The sequence below is a fragment of the Varroa destructor genome, unplaced genomic scaffold (genome assembly GCF_002443255.2).
Source record: "Varroa destructor unplaced genomic scaffold, Vdes_3.0 BEIS01000006.1, whole genome shotgun sequence".
Classification (NCBI taxonomy): domain Eukaryota; kingdom Metazoa; phylum Arthropoda; class Arachnida; order Mesostigmata; family Varroidae; genus Varroa; species Varroa destructor.
This window is the reverse complement of record NW_019211459.1, coordinates 9,106,035-9,128,091: the sequence shown is the minus strand read 5'-3', so window position 1 is coordinate 9,128,091 and position 22,057 is coordinate 9,106,035. Positions and strand designations below refer to the sequence as shown.

At 40.1% G+C, this 22,057-nt stretch overlaps 2 protein-coding genes across 11 annotated transcripts; one reads left to right on the top strand and one right to left on the bottom strand.

The window, feature by feature from the left end:
• Positions 1 to 338: 338 nt before the first annotated feature.
• On the bottom strand, positions 339 to 10,513 carry LOC111252978 (SWI/SNF-related matrix-associated actin-dependent regulator of chromatin subfamily A containing DEAD/H box 1-like). Of its 4 annotated transcripts, none has more exons than XM_022811702.2 (18): positions 9,731 to 10,513; positions 8,345 to 8,400; positions 8,040 to 8,161; positions 7,468 to 7,663; positions 6,899 to 7,163; positions 6,279 to 6,446; positions 5,860 to 6,008; positions 5,410 to 5,503; positions 5,187 to 5,269; positions 4,844 to 4,966; positions 4,501 to 4,703; positions 4,197 to 4,360; positions 3,711 to 3,801; positions 3,368 to 3,464; positions 2,860 to 3,057; positions 2,293 to 2,522; positions 1,890 to 2,085; positions 339 to 1,638 (listed from the first exon to the last, which is right to left on the bottom strand). In XM_022811702.2, exons 1-18 carry the CDS (start codon positions 9,789 to 9,791, stop codon positions 1,402 to 1,404), a joined length of 2,733 nt encoding a protein of 910 aa, XP_022667437.1. In that variant the 5' UTR covers positions 9,792 to 10,513; the 3' UTR covers positions 339 to 1,401. The 4 variants fall into 4 exon arrangements, with proteins under 4 accessions (XP_022667437.1, XP_022667438.1, XP_022667439.1 ...); XM_022811703.2 differs by having other exon boundaries at positions 8,109 to 8,161; XM_022811704.2 differs by lacking the exons at positions 8,345 to 8,400; positions 9,731 to 10,513 and having other exon boundaries at positions 8,009 to 8,143.
• Positions 10,514 to 10,666: 153 nt separating this feature from the next.
• Positions 10,667 to 21,766, top strand: Sar1 (Secretion-associated Ras-related 1). Of its 7 annotated transcripts, none has more exons than XM_022811711.2 (3): positions 10,667 to 10,814; positions 18,500 to 18,694; positions 19,064 to 21,766. In XM_022811711.2, the coding sequence occupies exons 2-3, from the start codon at positions 18,511 to 18,513 to the stop codon at positions 19,450 to 19,452; spliced, it is 573 nt and encodes a 190-aa protein (XP_022667446.1). In that variant the 5' UTR covers positions 10,667 to 10,814; positions 18,500 to 18,510; the 3' UTR covers positions 19,453 to 21,766. The 7 variants fall into 7 exon arrangements, with proteins under 7 accessions (XP_022667446.1, XP_086849853.1, XP_022667449.1 ...); XM_086993727.1 differs by having other exon boundaries at positions 10,690 to 10,814; positions 18,480 to 18,694; XM_022811714.2 differs by lacking the exon at positions 10,667 to 10,814 and adding an exon at positions 11,173 to 11,315.
• The last annotated feature ends 291 nt before the right edge of the window (positions 21,767 to 22,057 follow it).

Below are 22,057 nucleotides of genomic sequence, written 5' to 3'. Positions count from 1 at the left end.
CTAGGTTAGGTCATAGACAACATTTACTGTACTGTGTTCTTCACTACTTTTAACTAAGCAACAAATTCTAATATTAATGCTGTGTAATTGCAGCGAACCTTATGGACTATCAGCTAAGGTGACTAACTAAGGAAAAGCAAACGTTAGCCTATCGTAATAGAGCGAATTATATTATCAAATATAATTCACCAATAACTGTGGAAATTCGAATTACATAGCCATCTTTTTCGAGTTCCAGGAGCCATTTAAAACATCACTTCCGATTTCTTACACAATATAGCGTGCTGCTGACACGGGCTAGATGTCGTAATCGCCAGCCAAAAAAGACAACAGATAAATACACATCTGAAACGTTTATTCAAACAATATCAGTACCAGACAGAGTTTACAGAGGATCATTTCATGCAACTGCACTTCTTTTGTTATGTATTTAAGACATTTAAAAAGTATTCAAACGGTTGAACCTTATTGTGTCCCTTGATATATCCCAGGTCCTGTTTACAAAATAGATTTAACGCCGTCTAGAGAACGTACGCAATTACTATCTTTCTTGTTACGAATTTGCCTAGCAGTTTTTTTTGTCTAGTTTCTTGTTTACGCACGGACAGCGCACCGCTCTTTTAAGTGACAAACCATTGTACGTAGTCCTGTAGTCACCCGAGTGGCGTCTGCAAATAAATTTGGCTCGTTCTGTTTCACTTCTAACAGTCGAATTATAGGCTGATGACCTACTAAATTCAAACCACCGCTACCAACTGCTGGTTCACAAACATCGTACGTATACACGTAATAACAATAATTGTGTTAACCTATTCGGCTTCGCATTCCCTCTAGAGCTTGCCATCATGGCATATGTAGAGTGTGTGAAACTAACTGCAGCATGGTCAGAAATAATAAAGAAAACTAACTAATCGACACACTGTTTTTGTGGAAGAACGGCTACATTTTGAATACATTCACAGAGACAATACCTAATTACAGGATAATAAATACGATTGCTACAAATATTTTCAAACGAAACGATGTCAACTATTGTTCTCAGTGAGATTTCGAAATTAAGTTGTCAGCACAATACCTCCTCAGCCCTGTTGTGCAGATGTAAAAGCGGACGAATATGAACACTAGTATACGAATGCTAGTGGTAAATACCCGATACAATAATATCGGATATTTATTTATCATTATGTTCTAAAATATTATTCGTATACAACTACAGTTAATGCTGATCCTTAGCAGAGATCCGCTTGCACTTGTTCGTTTTTATAGGCACCTTACATATGTCCGACTTTTTCCCTGTTAACCGATCTTCTAATTCTGTTCTACTCTATTAAATATGTGCATTAATCGTTGGTTGCTCGCTTTCCGCACTCGGTGAAACCATCTGCTTCGCATGGAATAACTTTAATTTTCGTCTTGATCATCTTCACCCAGTGCCCGTTTCAATAGCTGGCCTAAAACAGCTTTATCTTGTTGAGCCTCATCTTTAGTGCCCTCGCCATCGTCGGTAGTGATTCTCTGTTCGAGGCGGAGCTTCTTTTGGGCGACAGCAAACATCGCTTCTTCGATTGTCTCTTTTGAGATCAGTCGATAAATGTGCACTTCGCGTGTTTGGCCAATTCGATGACACCGATCCTCTGCCTGTTAGGAAATCGAAAACAAAGTCACATATATGAAAAGAACTTCATGAAACCATCTCTAAGTTGACCGTGTACTAAAACCACATGTCCTGCCTCGGTCACGTGTGATATAATTCTATAAATGTGTCTATCATCTGCAATGGCTAAATGTATATTCTATGTATCAAGGTTTCTTTTAGAAAAATGAATAGATTCCAGATTATCAATAGACAGACGTCGAACACAGAGCGCTAAATACTATAAAATGCATGCCTGTTTGTCGTTGTATGGATTGTAGTCGATATCGTGAAGGACGACAACGTTGGCAGCCGTAAGGTTGATGCCAAGTCCGCAAGCTTTAGTTGATAGCAGAAATATTGGTATATTTTCGTCATTGACGAATGCGTCGATCAAGTCCTGTCTGTCACTCACTGGTGTCGAACCGTCGATTCGCAGGTAATTGTACTTCCTGTAATATAAAATGCAATCTGTAACTGAGACATACCGACATAAGAGCGACGAGCTCAAAAACTTTATTTTTGGGGTAAATGAAATATGCTATATATAAATCTATTAATCATTACGTTCCTTCATGGATACAGGTAGATAAAACGTACGATTTTTTCACTATGTATTCGTAGCTTCTCGTGTCTAATAAATCTGATCCATAACTTACTCGATATACAAGAACTTTTCAATGATGTCAAGCATCATGGTAAACTGAGAGAAGATGAGAATTCGATTGTTCTGTTTCAGCTGAGATGGGATAAACTCTTGGAGGTACTTGAATTTCCCAGAGTTAGTGATTGTTTCGTCGGGCAGTAGATACTCTTTGAGGCAGTTACCGAATTGGAGACAAAGCGAATGCAGCTGAAAATCGCTCATCACCTGCATGTCTTCGAAAACCTGTCGGATTCATATTTCAGAAAACTTTCAGAAACGGTGCTGCCTTCTTGTGTTTGCCCAACATAAGGATTCTGTATTAAACTTACATGAAAATTGAATCTATAGCCGACTCCAACTTTGTTTTTTCTCAATCTAGCTACTTATCCATTTTCAACACGGTACAGCAAAGAAACTTAAAATAACTTTACCCTACTTTTAGAAGGCAACGTCTGGTCGCCGTTATGATAAGTTATATAAGTTATATAAGCCGTTATATAAGTTTCTCATAACAATTTATGTTAACGCAGTTTCACATCTAAACAACTTTGCTAACCGAGATAATAAGACGTATTCTTACCAGCGAGACCGTAGACTCCTTGTGGCTAGGCTGTTTGCAAATGATTTTTGCCATTTGTCGCAACCTATTGTCGCTATAATGGGTACGCAATAGCAGCGGGTGGTTTGCGGCTTTGCGTAGCTGCATTAAAACGGAACCTTCGGCATTGACGTCTTCGTCCAGGCGACGTTCAGCCTTTGAACGTTTAAATGCTGTCACCTATTTGATGAATAATAACGTTTTTGAAAAATATCCATTATTTTCTGTTTTCAGGAAACATAATTAACAACTTAAAGCTTAAAAGTACAAAGGTATTCGCATCTAAAGAGCCGTGTGTCAAATCGCAATTTCAAAAGATACAAATTAAGACATTTCTAAACGATTTGTCAGGAATGTTATGATGCTACAAGTTTCTTTTGCGGTCGTTAGAAAGCTACAGGAGAATATAATAACTAAAGCCTTTTAATATAAATAGAAACAATTCACTCAGTGTCGTATATCACATCAATGATAATATAAGTGTAATTACCGTTTTCTTGTAGAGCTGCTTTTGGATCTCGACCATTTCCACCTTTTCCAGATTATCATGTTTGGTTGGCAAATTCCCAAGGACATCAGCCTTTAGTCTAAAATACGTCAGCAAACATAAGTGAAGTGTAACATTTTACTAAGGTTAGTTGCGAATCGTTATATATATAATAGACTAATTAATCGACTTTTCGCCGCCAGTAACTCGTTAGCATATTCTCCACGCTAAATAGCAATACAATATCGGCAGGATTCTCAAATGCCAAATGTCGAAACGCCCTGGAATAAATCATTTTTCATATAACTATAAATGCTGCATCTGTTCCATAAACAAACTAGCTCACCTCCGTAACACAAACGGTTGCATGATTGCTTTGGCCTGTTTGATTCGCTCCCGTTCATAGACGTTTCTTGCCGTCTCTTCCCCACCACTGGCTATGAAATTAAAAAAAATTTAAAAAAAAAACGGATTATAGTCTGTCGAATCAATAATTGCTAGTTTTTTTTTTAAAGCCAGGGCGTGCACATCTAACCTCAATATGAAGTTGATATAGTCCATAAAGATCTATTGCTCGTTCGGATTTGTGCATGTTCATTGCTTCTGCTATTCGTCTCCTACTAGCGCTTTGCTCCAATTAGATGCCCATGTGCTTGTGCCTTTCATAAGTACTTCACATATAATAGCTAATATGGAGTTTACTTTACCGAGATAAACAGTAGGGCATGATATATACTGTAGGGGGTTTTTGCGTGACCGTATGGTTTCTGACCCGTGTTTAGCAGAAAGAATCGAACACTATCTAACGAAGGAGAGCAATTTAAACACTTACTTTTTGACCCTTTAAAAAGGGATTTCATGTGAGTCGTTTTATTGCAGAACAGATGCGGCATTGTGAACGTAAGCAAACTCATCAGTTCAATGAGGTTGTTCTGTAGAGGTGTTCCAGTCAGCATCAGCTTAAAAGATGATGCAATTTGTATAAGACTCTGGAACCTGAAAGTTAATATTGCGAATGAATAATTGTTAACGACTAATTAAAAGAATGTGTTCCTAAGATGCGCTATATTATTATATTTTAACGGGTCGGTCTCGTATCAGAATAAGCACTCAAATACTAATGACAAGATTCATACCTCTGCGAGTTCATATTCTTAAGCATGTGTGCCTCATCAAAGATAGCATAGACAAACTGTAGCTTCTTGAAGAATCCACGGTCTTCAGGTGTGGACGCTAGAGTATTGTATGTTGCTAAAATTACGTTCATCGATAAGCGACCATTGACTACGTCGAGACGAAGTGCTTTACGATCTTCCTGAGGGCCCGAGTAAATGACCACCTGTATGGAAAAACGCATAGAAATACTGCACAATATAGCACAATTTTCAGATTTTCTTACAAGCCGATCTATAGAGCCTGCTCAAAACCTTTGAAAGTGTTTCTAAATCGCTCCAAATAACCGGTCAGATATTCTCTTACTTTGAGCTGGGGACACCATGTGCTAAATTCGCGGTGCCAGTTATCCAGAGTTGAGCTGGGTACTACAACGAGATGAGGCCCCTTTTCACCACGCTCCAACAACCATGTTAGGAACGTTACAACCTATAGACAAAGACATTTGCGTTAGTACCTAATATGACTATCAGCTACAGACTAAATCAAATGAGTGACAGAAGAAAGAACCAAATGCAAGGTTTTCTAATATTTTCAACGAATGATGAGACAACTAACTAAAGGATTCAGCGAAGGGAATATCGCTATCGAAGTTAGAAGAAAGTTGACAGTGTTGCACTTGCAAGTAGTTGCGTAAATAGAAGCGGACCTGAATTGTTTTTCCGAGACCCATTTCATCGGCTAGGATCCCGTTAAGACCTTTCTCGTAGAGCAGAGCCATCCAGTTGATCCCTAAAAAGAAGTAACATAATCGCATACACCGTTACCCATCCTGTACTGTACATAAGATATACAGTTAGATGCAGTTATTCAGCCCCTAAAAGAACCTCATTGTTCTGTTCGAAGCATACAGGTTTAGCATTTTGCCTCACCTATCAGCTGATGTGGGGCTAGCTTCAAATGATCGCTGACACTTTTTGGTTGCTGTTTGATTTTCATCTCCTTAAGCTGTTGGATGGTCTCCACCTAAACATAAGCACAGAACATAAGATTCATTAAATGATTGCATAAAGCAGATACGGGATGACGTCTATACAATCAAATATAGAATGCAGTACTATAAAATGCGTATCATTTCATTATCTATATGGACATCTGTTAATAGAATTTCCAGAGTTCAAAATAGCTCACGAAACCAGATGTGTTAATATGGCTGTAAATGTTACTTTAAAAAAATCATTCGTAATTGCTACTGGAAATGGGTGATATTGATGAACAGGTCTATGTCCCACCATTAGGAAGGCAATTTCGCATAGAGAGAGAGCTTTAACAATATATTAAGATGCAAACATTTTTGGAAAAACACAAACGGAAAAACGAACTTGTACTTTCATTTCGCGTACTAGCCCCTCACAGCTGCTCATCAGCTTAGCTACTATGTTTCGCGATGCTAAAAATGACTGGACTTCATTAAGTATCTCAGGGCTTAGCCCAGGCGTTGACGTCATAGCAGATACGGCTTCCGCATACGCTGAAACAAGCCCATAATAACCACCTTTTTCAGTATGTATCTATATGCTTTGAGAGGAAAATACAAAGCAAAACTTCAAGGCAAAGTAACAGTTGTAAATAAAAGCTCGTTAAGGACTACTGTATTGCTACACTATGTTGAAGACAAAGCATTGCGTCCATGCCAATACTTCCAAAGCAAGTTTTATATACGCCTGTATAAAGATGACTGCATGCCCCCGTGCAGTTGTATTGCGGAATGGATGCGCGAAGAAAAAACCGTTGTATTTACTTGAGAACGGCCGCACTGAAAGAATCTTCTCAATACGCTTGTTTGAACACGTCGGTACAGATCCAAGTTCAAGTGGCGGCGCATCGTTTAAGAAATCAACTACCTGTTTTCTTACGTTTGCTACCTCCGTGGTTACGGCATACTTCTGCTCTGATTCCGAATCTGAATCTGTAATTTTCAGATCGAAATCAGAAGAACTTATTATTATATCAGTTCACGCTAGTATATCCTCTGAGTAAAGAGATTCCAATATAAAAAAGTTGGTGATGACCAAAGCTTGTTAGGAGTCTTGGTGGTAATGTGGTTTCCTCTTATTCCTTTTCTGCAGTAAAATATATTGTTTTGATTGTTAGTCAAACCTCTGGCTGCGAGAAGGTAAAGACCCCTGGTCTGATCGCAATGACTCCATATGCAATGTCCGCTTGTAGTCAAACATTGTGTTGACCTAATTTGTCTTGGTTGCGTCCCTTCTGTTATTATCGCCATGCGATTTTCAGTCTTATCGGAAATGTTGACCATTTATGACCGCCCTTTGCTCAATAGACCAGACCTCTTTACAAAGATGCTGTTCACTCAAGATGAAAGGAGCAAAAAAACTTGGTCTGTTACCAACAACTCACCCGAGCTATTGTAAATTTTCTCCCGCTTCGCAGCGACTTCGTCTTTGTCGCCATCATCATCGCTGAACTCGAATCTGGCCCGCTTCCGGGTATCTTTGGTCTTTTGGTTCTTTTTCTTTTTTCTGACAATTATATCATCACCATCGTTGTCCTGATTATCTCCACTCAATGGTTGTCCATCCCTCTGAGCTGCGTTAATTGCAGCGTATTTATGCGTATTCTTTCCTTTTATGATCATACTGGCACGGCCAACCGTCTGTACCTTCTACAAACAAAAGCAATGTGGACACGACGTAATTACATAGCAGATTAGTGCAATCTGATTAGTTACTGCGGTTTTCGTACTGTTGGAACTTGCTGTTTGACATTGTCGGTCGCCTGCACTTAAACTAGCCTAGCGTGGTTGACATCCATAAGTTGCATAATTAAATGTATTACACTTGCAATTGGCAAGTTTTCAAAATAGCATTGAACAACCTAGTCGATATATACAGTGAGTTCGAGTACGACGAATACCTCGCAGTGCTCTGCCTGGAATACTGATGTTCATATATGCAGAATTTACTCACCTTCAACACGGTCGCTTCACCATCTTCGTTCTGTCGATTGCCATCTAATGGTCCATCGTGTGCGGGGCCAGCATCACCAACATATGCCAATTTCGGCACTGGGTGATCCATGTCGAGTTGCTTTTGAGCTGCCTCCCGATTCCAGTTGTGTGAGATCAACGTATCTTGAATTACCATTTTGTCTATATTAGGATACCTGGAAACCGAACAGATTATTGGCTAAGGAAATTCGACTGCGAAAAATAAACTGTTGAAAAATATATGACTGAAATTTTACTTGTTAAACTCGTTTTAACCACAATGAAAATATTGACTTACCATTTCAAAAAACAAGTATACAATTTAGGTATCTCCTCAGTACTAAAACAACCTTTTTGTACATATTGGATAGATTTAGATATAGAGATTATCCAATAATGTTTATAATATTAACAAAAAAAAATCAATCTTTATATATATTTACGTGAATTACTTTCTCATTCAGTGAACGGCACTGATTAAGTTCAATAATTGAGTCAAATCGTTATTTTATAAAAATCACCGAAGGCAGGTCTGATTAAGTTACACGATACTTGATCCGATGGGTTCCTGTTATAAAAATGTTTGATAGTGCCTTCTTCGATGAATGCGAGAGTACCCACTTGAGCTGGAACTGTTCTAGAAGACTCTCGCACTCCGCGCTGGTTGGGTAATCCTGATAACAGAACGATTCATACATTGGAAAAATTATTAGTCCAAAAATCAAAATTGACCCTTATATATTTACAAAGCAATTATATTCAAGGTTATAATATATGCATATATATATACAAAACGTCAAAACGTCGCGAATTCCTTCAACAAAACGGCCAGGCATCAGCGTTTATTCTAAGCTTACCCTATTTCCGCTGATATCTTTCCCGTTTGAGGCATGAACATTTGTTTGTTTCTCATCTAAAATTGAATTTGTTTGTGTTAGTAAGGATCTCTAGTAGATTGTCACCAAGTAATTTCTCCATTACTGCCCACAAACGGTCTTTATGGCACATCGAATCGCTGAAGCATTTTAATGGACGAAGTATAACACGCGCTCTTTCGAAACAACCGTGAGAATCAAAAACTATAATAGCTGACAGGCAGGATCTCCTTAAGAATAGTTGATTGTGTTTATTGAGCGACGAATTATATGTCACTTATTCATCAAATATATTAAAAGATTAAGGGTAGATTAAAATTATTGTTTAGGAAGGAGCTCGAACTCACCACAGTTATAAGCTGAGGCTACATAACTCACCCATGGTGACAGTTAATTTAAGTTTGTTATAAAGATATTTATTGAAGAGATGCCATGCGTGAGAAAATGTTTTTGTCAACTGACACCGCTTGATAGCCTTAAGGAAAGCGATGTCACTTTTATTGTTTTTAGTGCGCTTGTACAATTCTAGAAAACGCAACTATCCCCTTGGACTGAAGGATCCACCATGTCAGGAATAGAGACCTATTACTCAAACTGCATTTTCAAATATCTTAGTACATATGTGCTTCATATGTTAGGTTGTATCAGATTATACAATAATCCACTTACGAAATCATTTACTTTTATAAGATACGTGCATGCGTTACAAAAAAAGAACGACGCTCTGGCATCTGCGCAAAATTTCAGAGGTATTGTTCAAAGAAAAATCCGGCCGGATATGAAGTTGATTCCCCCGAATAAGTCAAGTTGACACGAATCACTAACTGTTTCAGCAAGTGTTACGATATTTTTAGGCTTCAACAACTACAACAAAATCCAGTATCGTCTCTGTCCAAAAAGTAGTTTTTTTTCTAATAAAGCTTTCGCCTTCTGCACAAGTCCTATAAGTTTCAAATCTCTTCGAAAGCATTGTAACTGCACCGTACACTCTATCACAACAAAAATGAACTTTTCCTTTACTAAATAAACTTCTTCGACTTCCTTCAATGTCCTTGTTCTGTTGCTTATGTTAGGCCAAATAAAATGCATTATCCATGAAGCAAAATATTCTAATCGAATTCCCTACTGGTCGAATGGCAGGCATGAAAAACCCCGAAAATAAAATGTTGTGTTCCAAGTACCTGATACATCTTATTTTCTAAGGAATCTAAATAGTCATTAAAAACAGCGATTTCTGTGGCAATACAATATTTTGACAAGATTTTGGAGGTAATAAAAAACACTCATAGTAAAGACTACAAAATATGCTGGCGTGAAACAGACTCTATGTAAGTATTGTGTTACCAATCATTGCCAAACAAATCCTACCATCTGATTTTCCCGGTGAACTGCCCCGGTATTTAAATTTTTCCAGGAATGATGCAGACATTTTGACGCACGCTGTATCCCGCCTCTGTCAGTAAACACTAGAAGTAAAAACACTTTAATGATAAACACACAAAGGGTTGACGACACTCTTTAGAAAATTTTGTTATATCTGAAATCTGAAACAAAGCTAGGCGTATTGGTGCAGTCTTCAGCGGAGCGCTCTGCAGAACTACACGACCGGGCATTACTTTGGGAGAGAGTGGGGCAGTAGGTTTATTGCCGGAATCCATGTACTGACTAAATGCATTGGATGCGCCTAGAGAATGAACAAGGAATTTTGCCGTAAAGGGTATAAGAATTAACTTCAAGCTTGGAGGACTACCAATGTTTTAAGAATAATTTTTATACGGAAATACTAATAAGAGCAATGAGCAGATTTGAGGCGTCTGCTCTACAATTCATTGCTAAATGCTCAAGGTTGTTAATCAGCGGAACGACTGGGATATTTAGGTAGTCAAAAAAGGGCGCCAAATTTAGTACAGCCATTGAATATAGTTTCGTTTCGCTTTTCGCCTTCAGTGGTAGAGTTCAATGATGTTTGATATTTGCCAAGCAATACGTTTCTACGAGACGATACTTTTGTGGCAGAATACCCTAGCGAGCCGCTTGTTTGATGAGACTACTAGCTGACTATTATAGGTCGCCTTGTAGACACCGAACTCTGAAAGACCCTCTATGCTGCCCAAAGAGACCTGGCACGAAAGCTCAGCCAGGCTGCTTTCAACTAAAAATTTAAGCAAATATTTCCATAGAGCAATCTGTTCAACAATTCAGTTAATAAATTTCAAGACCCTTTACAATCTTCATGCAACCACACTCACTCAGCGATATGGCGAAACATTACAACAAGGCCACTCCTCATCGAGCGCCACAGCGGGATATCACATCTGTACGACTACATCAGTAGCGCCAGCAGCGGTCGGACGATTCCGCATTTTAAGCAACTGTCATCTATCGTAGCTGCGAGTTGGGTTACGTGGAATCCCGTCGTTTCAAGCATTTTCCCTTTGCCACGGACTCAGAGGTACGTTTTTTCATGTGAAGTGTTCAAAAATTTCTCATCCTCGATCGAATAAACGCGTTTGTTATGCGTAAGTAGCGTCTAATGAGCCAGTTGCCCTAGATCCGGGCTTTCTGTGTTAAAGTGGCCCGTTCAGCGGAACAAGCATCGCTAACAGCCACAGACATCATCTCTACCTAGCTGTGCATGCGAGCTTAACTCTACGGTATGCTCGTTTTCACTGGCCTTGTCGGTTGTTATCTTCCGTCTCATTTAGCACCGTAACTGGCCATAAGTTGTGAATTACCAGCAATAATACGTATCTACCGATGTTCAGTCTATTTCATCTTTTCGATAAAACCCCTTGGCCTGTCGGTATTCTCGTGGATCAGTAGAGATGAGTTCCTCGAATGTAACAAACGAAACAAGTTCGAGTCATTTGTGGTGGTAGACGTTCAACGACCGTTCTTAGGCGGCTCTATTTGGCTGATCGTTCGAACGGTACCTTCATCAGTTCTGCTGGCGGTTCGTACCCTGCGTGCACAAGACATAGGTGTGCGTGTCTGTCTGTACAACGGTGTGCCTGATTGTGTTAAATCAGTGGATGTGGATACCTGTGGAGCGTACATTGTTGACGGTGGCGGTGGCAACAATATTCAATGGCTGGGCATCTACAGAATGTACCCTTGAATAGAATATTCATATTTGGTAGAAACTTGCTTTTAATATGCATCGTTTCGAAATGGATCACGATGTTGTTGGGCCGTCTCCGATCGGGTCAAAAAATTAAAGTCCGTGGAATTTTTAAAACACGTTAAATCAATCATATGGAAGTAATCGAACGCTAGCGTAAGCAGTCGTTTCGTCCGGTGTTGGCGTTTTTCTAAGTAGCTTCCACGTACTAGACTGCTGCTTCAAGCATCTGACAAATGTTGTGGTGTCTCAGTTCTGCTAGTATCATTAACTTAACCGGTTCACGACTCGTATAGAATGACCGGTTGCAGATAGTTAGCGAATACATTCAAAGTGGACTAAACACCCGTGAATTGCGCTATTTTCAACTTAGTACGTATCTTATTTAATATTCTATAAATATAGATGTATATTTATCCCTGTGTCGCCGTAAGAAAACAAACGTGTTCCGCTTTATACGCAGACCTCACGCCGTTGGAGTCTTGCCAGAAGCACTGTTAGAACAGCTTTTCTTGGGGCGCTGTAATTGTAGCAATCGGTGGCAGTACCGAAAGCAGCTGGAGTGACGCTCGCTGAGCGTTTGTGTGTGGCGTCACTGCGAGAGAGGTTTGCCGCTCTCGACGATCTCCGTATCTAGCCGCTGCTATTGCTGTTGCGGTCCGCCCGTCCCGACGTCCGTTGTACACAAAATCATCGACAAACGTGCTGTCGCAACGGTTGTCGTTAATTTTGTCAGTACTAGTTACTGCTGTTTTTGTTGTTGTCGCTGCTGCTGCTGTTGCTGTTGATCATATCACCGTCGCATCACTCACGGTTGCACGTGTAGCTTGTTGTTACAACTTATCCTTTCCGTCTGACGTCGATTTGTCGTAAGCGGAACGGCTTTTGTTTTCCGACTAAAAACTTTTTCTGGCTGACGTCTGACCATTGTCTCTGTCGTCTATTTGTCCTGGATTATATGATAAAGCAGTGCATGGTAGTGTGTTATTGTGCGTGTGTGTAAGCGTCAATGGCCGTGCGTTGACTCTCGACTCGATTTCAAATTATTCCTGCGTTGCCAGTAGATGCCACAATAGCAACGGTGACAAATTTTTTCACAACCCAAGAACACTAATTCCCGTTCCGAAAAGTTTGTTTTTAAACTATGTAGCTTCCTACTCAGTTCTTTATGGCGGTTGGCAACAGTAGAGGCAGAAGTGGTCGAAAGTCACCACGGGATCAACTGACCATAATGATAGTTAACAAAGACAGTGTGCGACAGGATACCACTGTTTGTGGAAATGCAATGCCGTTTCAATTCATTCGTCGATATGCACCATAGGTACCGACAAAAACATAGACACACACGGACACACATACGCAAAGAAGAATTTCTCTCTCATAGTAACCGATCGCCGTCGTTTCTGCGGTGTAAGATATGTGTATGCGCGCGCGCGCGCGCGCCCACTTGGCATCCATCTGCATTCACTTAATAAGACCTGAACCAAATCTCTGTGCCTAGCACATAGTTTTTTTCTACCTCTTTACTTAATTATACAATTGTTTTTGTATTTTATCATTTAACATGGCTCTTAGATGTTTCGTTGTTGTATTACCCTAGCTTCATTTTATTGTGTTGCGTGCATTTTACGAGAGTGGTCGTTACCTGACATAAACAACGGCTATGATGGTATATGAGAACGACTCTGGAAGGAACAACGGCGGCGGCAGCAGCAGTTCCCTTTTTCGTAACAGTTAATACAGAATCTACCTACAAGACACAATAACAGCAACTAAACGAATGCTAGACGACTGAACTTAATAACGACCAGCGTTACTCTGAGAGTTGTTTATCAATATGTATCGATAAATATCTGTGATTGGAAATAGGCACCAGTGACGCGGTTGATGGATTCATAGATCGCATTGCACTGTATCTGGGTGCGTTTTTCAGACTCTCGTAACAGATCTGCATGAATACGCGCATGCTTTTTGCTGAACCTCACACGCTTCACTGTAATCGGTGTACTACCGATTAGGGTGAAGCTTGTGAGGTTGAAACAATTGGCATAGAACCATTACAATTCATAGGAAGAACGGTTTATCTTCCGCTGTTGGTACCCTTACGGTTCTAGTATTCATTTTGTTGTTAGAGCCTATCCGGATGCAGCACCACGAATCCGTAGAAAAAGAAGGCTCCTCGTCAATTCTGGCGCTTAGTTGCCGACTTCCACTATTATTGGCCGGACTGGATTATAAAGCTGGCTTGTCGGTCGATTTCGACAATCAATATTCGTCGGAATCTTCTTCTGGCAGACGTACTTCGTATGATGTAGACAATGTTTTTGTCGATAACGCCACTGGTAGTTGTGGCAGCTGCTGCGGCAGTAAAAGCAGGGTCGGCGGCGGTCAGGACGAACATTTCTTGAGCAGCTGATGCGATGCGGACTGCATTTGACTGTTGTCTTCTTACTTGAGCCCTGCGCTGGTCTACCCAAGCTATGTGCTGCGCATGTTTTTCTTCAAAACGGTTTTTCGTAAACAATCTTATGGCCGTCAGAACATTTATGGTTTGCCAGAAAGTCAGCTGGCTGGCTAGCCAGCAATCCCGCATCGGCGTCCAGTAGCGCTCTGCTTATGGGTTGTTTTTACTTGAACCGTTTGCCCTTCGTGGCATAGAGACATAACGTTGTTTTGCTTCAGTCGTGGAAGCTGGCAGCTCTCGATCTGCGCATATCGCTGCTCTCAACTGCTTGACTAGTCTTTCATCTGTTGATTGTCGCGACCAGATAGCGGTGGCAGCAACAGCAGTACACAACATGGACACGTTGCTGGAAGACTCTGTGATTCTCGCCAAAAGAAAACCTCTACGTGTTGCGCGGTTCGCTCAGTACCGTGTCATACTTGTGTTACGTCGTGTTGTCGTCTCTCCGTTCGTATTCGAATCGTGATGCTTACTGTTCATTTGCTTGTCGGTTGCATTTGTGCTATTTGTTGTAGTTGCATGGCTTTTATATATCGGATCAGGTAACGCTTCTCTTTATTAGCTGAGATAAGAGCGGGGTATTCCGCCGCGAGTTAGCCCTACTGGCGTCGTTACAGCCACCGTAGGTGTTACTGGCGCAGGTTCGCGAGTCTGGCGGTGAGCAACGGCTGAGCCGACGCGACCTCGACTACCAATCTCACCATCATTACGGCCCGTTGCCTGAAAGAGAAGTAAAAGTAGCGAAATAGTAAAGGAAAAGGTATAATCATTTCACAGTTTTCCTTTTGTGCCCGACGGCTGTCTCAGCAAGGAAAAATGCTTTAATTGAAGGCATCGCCGATCGACGGGTCGGTGATGTCGGCGTCCAGCTAAATCGATGGTGAGATGACAATTGATATACGAAGCGCTCTGGAATGAATCCAGATCTAAGCATCTAGATCTGTGTAGATATTTATCCCAATTATAATTTTGAGGAATTTCACCTACAGTGAAGTTCCATTGTTCAAATGTGTCTGTGGATCTCTACGATGTTCTTTTCATCATGTTAAACATATTTTGGCGTTATGGTAGATATGTAGTTTCGTCAGTTGAGCTCGTAAATCTAACTCAGGCGAAACTGTACATAATATTTACAAAGAGAAATGCATGTTGAATGGTGGCACAAAATTCAGCAAATGCTAGTATTATATAATGCTTCGACATAGTCATTTGCCAGATTACCTTTGAATGGGGCGCTTAATTTGACATGTGGCAAGGCGTATTTCTGAGCAGTCAGGCAATAGTCAAATTTTACTCGACATATGAACACGGGTCGCTCAAATTTCGCTATCAATTCATCCTTCACAAAAGATCGAATCTCTTATAATCTTTTGAGTCGTCATACCCCTTTTGTTGCTAGGGTCTGACTATTCGATTAATTATCACTTACTTTTTAAGCCGTTCGTTGCAACTTCACAAAGAGCCTTTCGGCCCGACAATTTCTGTCACCTAAGTCCGATCAATAAACGGACTCATCGCCACCAAGCTCATAGCTATGCTTGACTCAATCAAAGCATCGTATTAGTTCGACACGTGTGTAAATTTCACGTAAGTCGTTCATATGAAAGCAACGGCATATTATTGAAAAAAAAGTGGCGGTGAAAGCTAAATCGTTTTCAAAAAAAAAAACAAGGCCTATGTTTTCGTAAACAGGATGACCCATTCAATTATAGCTGTCGATGTTATGCATATATCTTCTTTATATGTATATGTAAAACAGAATTTACTCAGCTAGTTGAGTCTCTGAGCACAGATTTTTATCCGAGCAAAAAACCACAAAGAACAACTTTTATAGAAAGTATTCCTGAGGTTAATATTCAGCATTATGCGATCAGCTCATAATGGAGCATGTTAACCGGGGACAAACTGAATAATGACAATGACCACTTCATGATTTTGCTGAAACTCGTGGCTGTCTTGTTCGCTAAATAGTATCATTGACACAATTCGTTTTTTTCTATCCCAATAGTGAGAAACTTACTGGCGTTATCAACTATCATACAGTACAAAAAAAAGAAGCAGCGTCATGATGAATATTTGAAACATACATTGTTAGATCACACTGTTGTGGAAATACTACAAATGAATTATTCGTAGACCGCTTAGCACGAGTGAACGAATCGTATCAGACTATCATTGATGTCCTCACGACCGTTTGTGTCGACATGTACCATATGTAAGAGGTTGAAGAAAACAATATGTAATACCACAATTCGACTTGTGACATCGATTTATAATAGTTTCACTATTGGTGAATAGGAGTCACAAAAGTTGCAAAGGTTACAATGATTTAAATTGAGTGTAGCGGGCTGCAAGAAGTTGCCGATGCCGAAAATACAAATGGTAATTTGGTAAAGTAGTATTTTTTCCTTATTGTTGTCAAATGATGCCGATTGTCGTTTGAAAATTTATCGTGAGATAAAAACAACAATATTAATTTTTTAGTTGATGTTTTTGCCGTAGGTTGATTACAGAAATTGTGGGGAAAATGTAGTTTGAGCAGTTCTTGCTGCTGCAGCCCTTTTAATTAAAATTGTTGTCAAAAGTGTCCGAAGTGATGCATTTAGGAAGCCTCTCTCGTGTTGCACCCTGTAAATCAAATAAAGTAGAAGCTTATATTTTTAATACTGAACTGTGACGATATGTAGGTTGACCGTACGCTGCTTTGGTTATGCGCTCACAGGAGGTAGTTGAAGTAAGCAAAGTGACGTCCAGGTGTACTTACGGATAAACTGGAACTGTATAAGACGTGATGAATCGATTCAGCTCAATATTTTTGGAAAATACGCGTGTTCCTTATGTTTCAAGTTTCCCACCATTTTAAGTGTTTTATGTTATTGCGGGTGATATTTCGATTAATTTAATCCACTCTGCCGAAACAAAAATCCTGTAAACGGGTGATTTCTCATGCTCCTATACCATGCTACGCCTTTTATGATAATATTACCAGTATTTTAGCAGCCTAATGGAACCTGTAATTTTTCTGTTATCGTTGAGATGCTCAACAATGAGGAGATTCATAACTGGAGACTCGACTCTTATTTTTGGTTTACTTCAAAAACCATAAAGAATGTCAATTTGACTGGTGCCGACTTAGATTGCTTCCGCCGATAAATTTCTGCAGAGTTTTGTCATTCCCTTGCCCATTTGGCCATTTTTTACTCGATTTGGCTAATCCCTTTTTTATATAGTCAACATCTGATGCCTTTCGGCTTTCGATACATTGACTGTAAGCATGTAATTCTGCCAGTCTGGAAGCGTGCAGAAATTCCTTGCTACCAAAAGCCGAAGTTAAGGTTTCAACAGCGTTAAGCTAAGGAGTGTGCACGGCTGATTTTTAGTGCGAGCATCATCCCGCTTGGGCGGGCAAGGCTGATGTAGGGCCTTCCCGTTGAAACATTTTTAACCGCGTCGGCTCTGCAAGTTCCGGAATACTATAATTTCGCTGAACAGAGCGAGTTAGGAATGTTTTTTAAAGTGACCATGGGGAGCCATGCGACTGTAAACCGAGATTTGCCAGTCCTCAACCATGAGGTGAGGTTGTCTATTTCGTAGGCACTTAACTAGTTGGGTGTGCGTGGAAAATTTGTAGTCATTATAATTAAGCCGTGAAGTGTTTATAGCAAAGAAGCTTCAAGAGTAAGTGGTTATCACCACATGGACTGAAATATATCGGATTATGTGAGCAGTCTTTTGTGATTGAGCAGAAGTGATGTTGTAATTGTGAGACAATTTCCAACAAAGGGAAGCCATTCTCAAACAAACGACCGCAATGGATATTTTGAAATATCTCGCTCTTTTATGGAACTAGCGATTATCATATACTCTCACATTCTATTTGATTCACCAAATTTGGCGTCGAATATCTATTTTGTCGGAATTTTTAAGGATGTGTTTATTTACTGTCGGATGTTGGTATTACTGTCATTACGGTGTCCCCTTGATTCAGTTGACTCTGCGTTGGTTCTATTACTACGACGATTCGGTAAGCAGATGCCAGGTGGAAAGTGGAACGTAGATTGGCGTTTACACAAACACAAGATACCTGGGTTGGATTTAGCTTAATATTATTTGACCATTTTTCACTAGGGTTTTTGCCTTTTTACTGATATTAATCGCGGAAAGAGTTAGCGGTTTCCTTGCGATTAATAGTATTAATACGTTCGAATGTGACAGCTTGGCTGAGGTCAGTTTACGGACTTATGTCGAGAGAGAGAGAAGTATTAGAAAAGCTATGAGCATTTTTTCGGTAAATCAACTGCTTCTTTATTGATACTGCGGAGCTTAGGTTAAGTTTAGAACGTCCATAAACTCTGGTTCCCCAAATGGTTTGGATAACGAACTTTTTGTCATAACTAGGTGACTTAAGCCCCGCCTCTGCCATGTAATAAACTACGTGTAAGGCTAAATAGACGATAATATATATATTTCTGATAAATCGAAAATGTAACCCCCACTAGTCATTGATTGCCAGGTGATTAACGAAAGGACAGCGATTTCGTTTCGTTCGCAGACGCCGCAAAAATGTTCCTGTTAGATTGGATGACGGGTGTTCTAGGCTATCTCGGCCTCTGGAAGAAGTCAGGCAAGCTACTGTTTCTGGGTCTGGACAATGCTGGAAAGACGACACTTCTTCACATGCTTAAAGATGATAGGATGGCCCAACACGTTCCCACCCTGCATCCCACATCCGAGGAGCTTTCAATCGGTAAGGCACTATTATTATCATCACCATTGATGCTGTAATAGAAATACGTTGTTTAAGTTTCACATCCGAAACTGCGTTAGCATTGCACCAAGGCGGAACCAATAATAAGCTTTACTTGCTAACTTCACCGAATTCGATAAGAAGACGTCCTGAATTTTGCAGCAAATCAAGTAAATATATCAAGCATATTTTAGTTAGTTTTTAAGCCAATATATCTTAACGATTTGTGAATTAATTGTCCTAACAACTATCAACCATGGTGTACTCATTTGTGTGTATTAATTATTGCCCAGCTTGCCAGTTTTTGGTAATACCAACTCGACCCTGCCCCTCGTTTTGTTTTCCATTCAATTGCTCTTTCCGTTGTAGGCAATATGTGCTTCACGACGTTTGACCTCGGCGGTCATCATCAGGCACGTCGGGTGTGGCGCGATTATTTCTTAGCGGTTGACGCAATCGTCTTTTTAGTGGACGCTTCGGATCGCGACCGTTTCATCGAAAGCAAAACTGAGCTGGACAGCCTGCTCATGGATGAGCAGTTGGCTAGTTGCCCTGTACTAATCCTAGGCAATAAGATCGATCGGCCAGGGGCCGCTTCCGAAGATGAGCTTCGCCACTCGTTTAACCTATATTCACAGACGACTGGAAAAGGACAACGGCCCTCGGAGGGGGTCCGTCCTCTCGAGTTATTCATGTGCTCTGTACTCAAACGGCAAGGATATGGCGAAGGCTTCCGCTGGATCGCCCAGTTCCTGTGAGGCGATTCTGGCGGTGGTGTATATGAACCCCATATACACAATTAACGCTCATCGCCATGGTGAAGTTATAGTAGGGATGGTGAAATCCAATGAAAATGAAGAAGCAAGTCAAAGATAACAATAAGAACAAGAACAACAACAGTAAAAAGCTAGCGGGCTAGGATACTACTGGGGGTGCAAAGCAATTGAACTTTACTATTGGGGGTTCTTGAGGGTGCCTTGTTTTACTGATGGTCTGGCATTCAGGGGAAGTGGTACCATCATGGTGCAGTATCTTCCACTGGAAGGAATTTATTTTTGCGATTTGTGAAGCTTCCGATGCGCGTGAAAAGATGGAACTTTGCGTTTCTATTACGTCACGCAAATTTGGCATTCGGTGGAAGATATCGATTTCAAGAGGTTTTTGAGCAATGTGCTAACAGGCAGATGACGCCTCCAGTTGTACTGCGGGTTGCGATAATTGGCGATTTAACTGGACAGACAAATAGTAACATACAACAGAATGAAATGAAAAAGAACGGCCAAAATAAATGTAGTTTCTGCCGATGATGACAACAGGCAAACTAAATTAAAGATGAGGAAAGGGGCCAACGCCTGAAGTAAAGAAACTGAACATAAGTAATGCCAAAAGTGATACAGTCCGAAAAGAATAAAGGTAAACAAACTTCGAATGATAGCGGAATACTTACGCTTATATACGTTTGGCAGACAAACTCCTGTGTGCTTTCGATCTTGCTTCCATCATCTTTGGTAGATTTTAATGTATAGTAGATCTGTGAGTTAGCTTTTTCCGCACCTTTATTTTTTATATGGAGTTCGTTAGCCGATTAGAGGGGTCGGTGTGAACTTTTGTTGTTAGGTTCTTAGGCTCCATCTCGTTGATTTTGAAAGTGAACGCTTTCATGGACACAGCTGGTGATGTTTTATAGCATCCAAGAAGTTCATACTGCATAAAAAGTTCCAACAACTGATGAATCGATTCATTTAGAGAACAGACAAGGTATTCACCTATGAAACACTATAGTATAAAAGAAGCTTTGAGAGTTTGATGCCACTCGTGTATGAGACTTAATAATCGCTATCTGAAACATGTGATTTCGAATTTCTTTCAATTCGTTTTATGCCTTTCTGTATGGATTCTTCATAAAAAATCAATACTCCGATTGATTAATGATAGCGAAGGTTATTTTCTAGGATTTCATTTCATTCCCATTTACCATATTAAATCACAGTAAGCGAGCCGAGAAAACATAACACACTCAAAATACGCGCAAATAAAATTAATGGATATAGGACACTTGTTTTCTGAAAGTGAGCTGTACATTTCTTACTAACATGTTGGACCGAATTAATCGTGTGCTCTCATGTTTTTTTATCGAAATGTCGTCAGAAACAAGAAACAATTACGAGCGTAATTCGGGTTCACAGTGGTTGGCGAACGCTGAATAGTCCAGATTAGTCAGTCAATCGCAGTAGATTTAGTCGTTCGATAGTGGCAACAGCAGTAGCAATAGCAAACTAATGACGCAATGGTATCGCACCGCTACGCGCTTGTTTCATTATCAATCCCTGATTATAATTATTATTGAAACAAACTGCGTCATATTCAACCGTAGCGAGCAGATAAAACGAAAAAGTGATCATCAATAAGGTTAATGTTCCGTTAAGCTGAGTCGAATGAAATCGTTATACGTAAGTAAGTAGTTGAATATGTACTGAAGAAATTAGAAGAACGAAATAACAATATTTTATTAAGGCTTTTTACGGTGCAGATAAACTTCTATTATGATAAAGAAGCTCGCAAGGAATGATTCGGATCGATTCGGCATCTTAAATGGCAACAATAGCAATAACAACAAAAAAAGCAAGAACATTCTGCTTTGCGCGTAAGATTTGACCCCGTTTGCTTGTTAAACCGCAGGCAATAGCAACAGTCAAACATACTGAAGTGGCGAAAGAGTGATTCCGAATGAGGGTCAGAGAGGGGAGAGGTCGAGAAGTTTGTGCGGGGATAGCCGCCCGCGGAATACTTTCCGCGAGCCTCCCGCGCTTTCGTGTATATATTTTATTAATAGAGTATTTGTACAATTGAATCAGAGATGAGTGGACGCATGAGTCTATGAGGACGCCGCATAAAGGGAAAGACTAGAGACTGCTAAAGAAGACTGTGGAATTAATAATAGTAGGTTTAGGTGATGATGATGATGATAATTCACGATAAGTACGTGGTTTTCTCGTAGGAAGCGATGAATAAATGGTTGGTAAGGGGAATATTATGAAAAATAAAGATGAAAAGTTTTCCACTATCTGAGTACTCGTGTCTTTTTCATTACGTAAATAATGCTAGATGGAACTCGTGCAAAAAACGAAAGCTACACGTCTTCAGGAAAAAGGGCTAACACATCTTGCAGCATTTTTAATGACTTTTTCCTTATTGACATCGAGCTTATGAGCTTCTTCTTGATTTCAAGTTAACTGATTCGTAATAGCACGACCTTGTTTCATGTCACGAAAATAAACTGCTTTAGTTCCTATAAGAACTTTGTTGAGCTCAGCAATCCTTCCATAAAATTAATTTTACATTTTTGCTCGTTTTTTCTCTTCC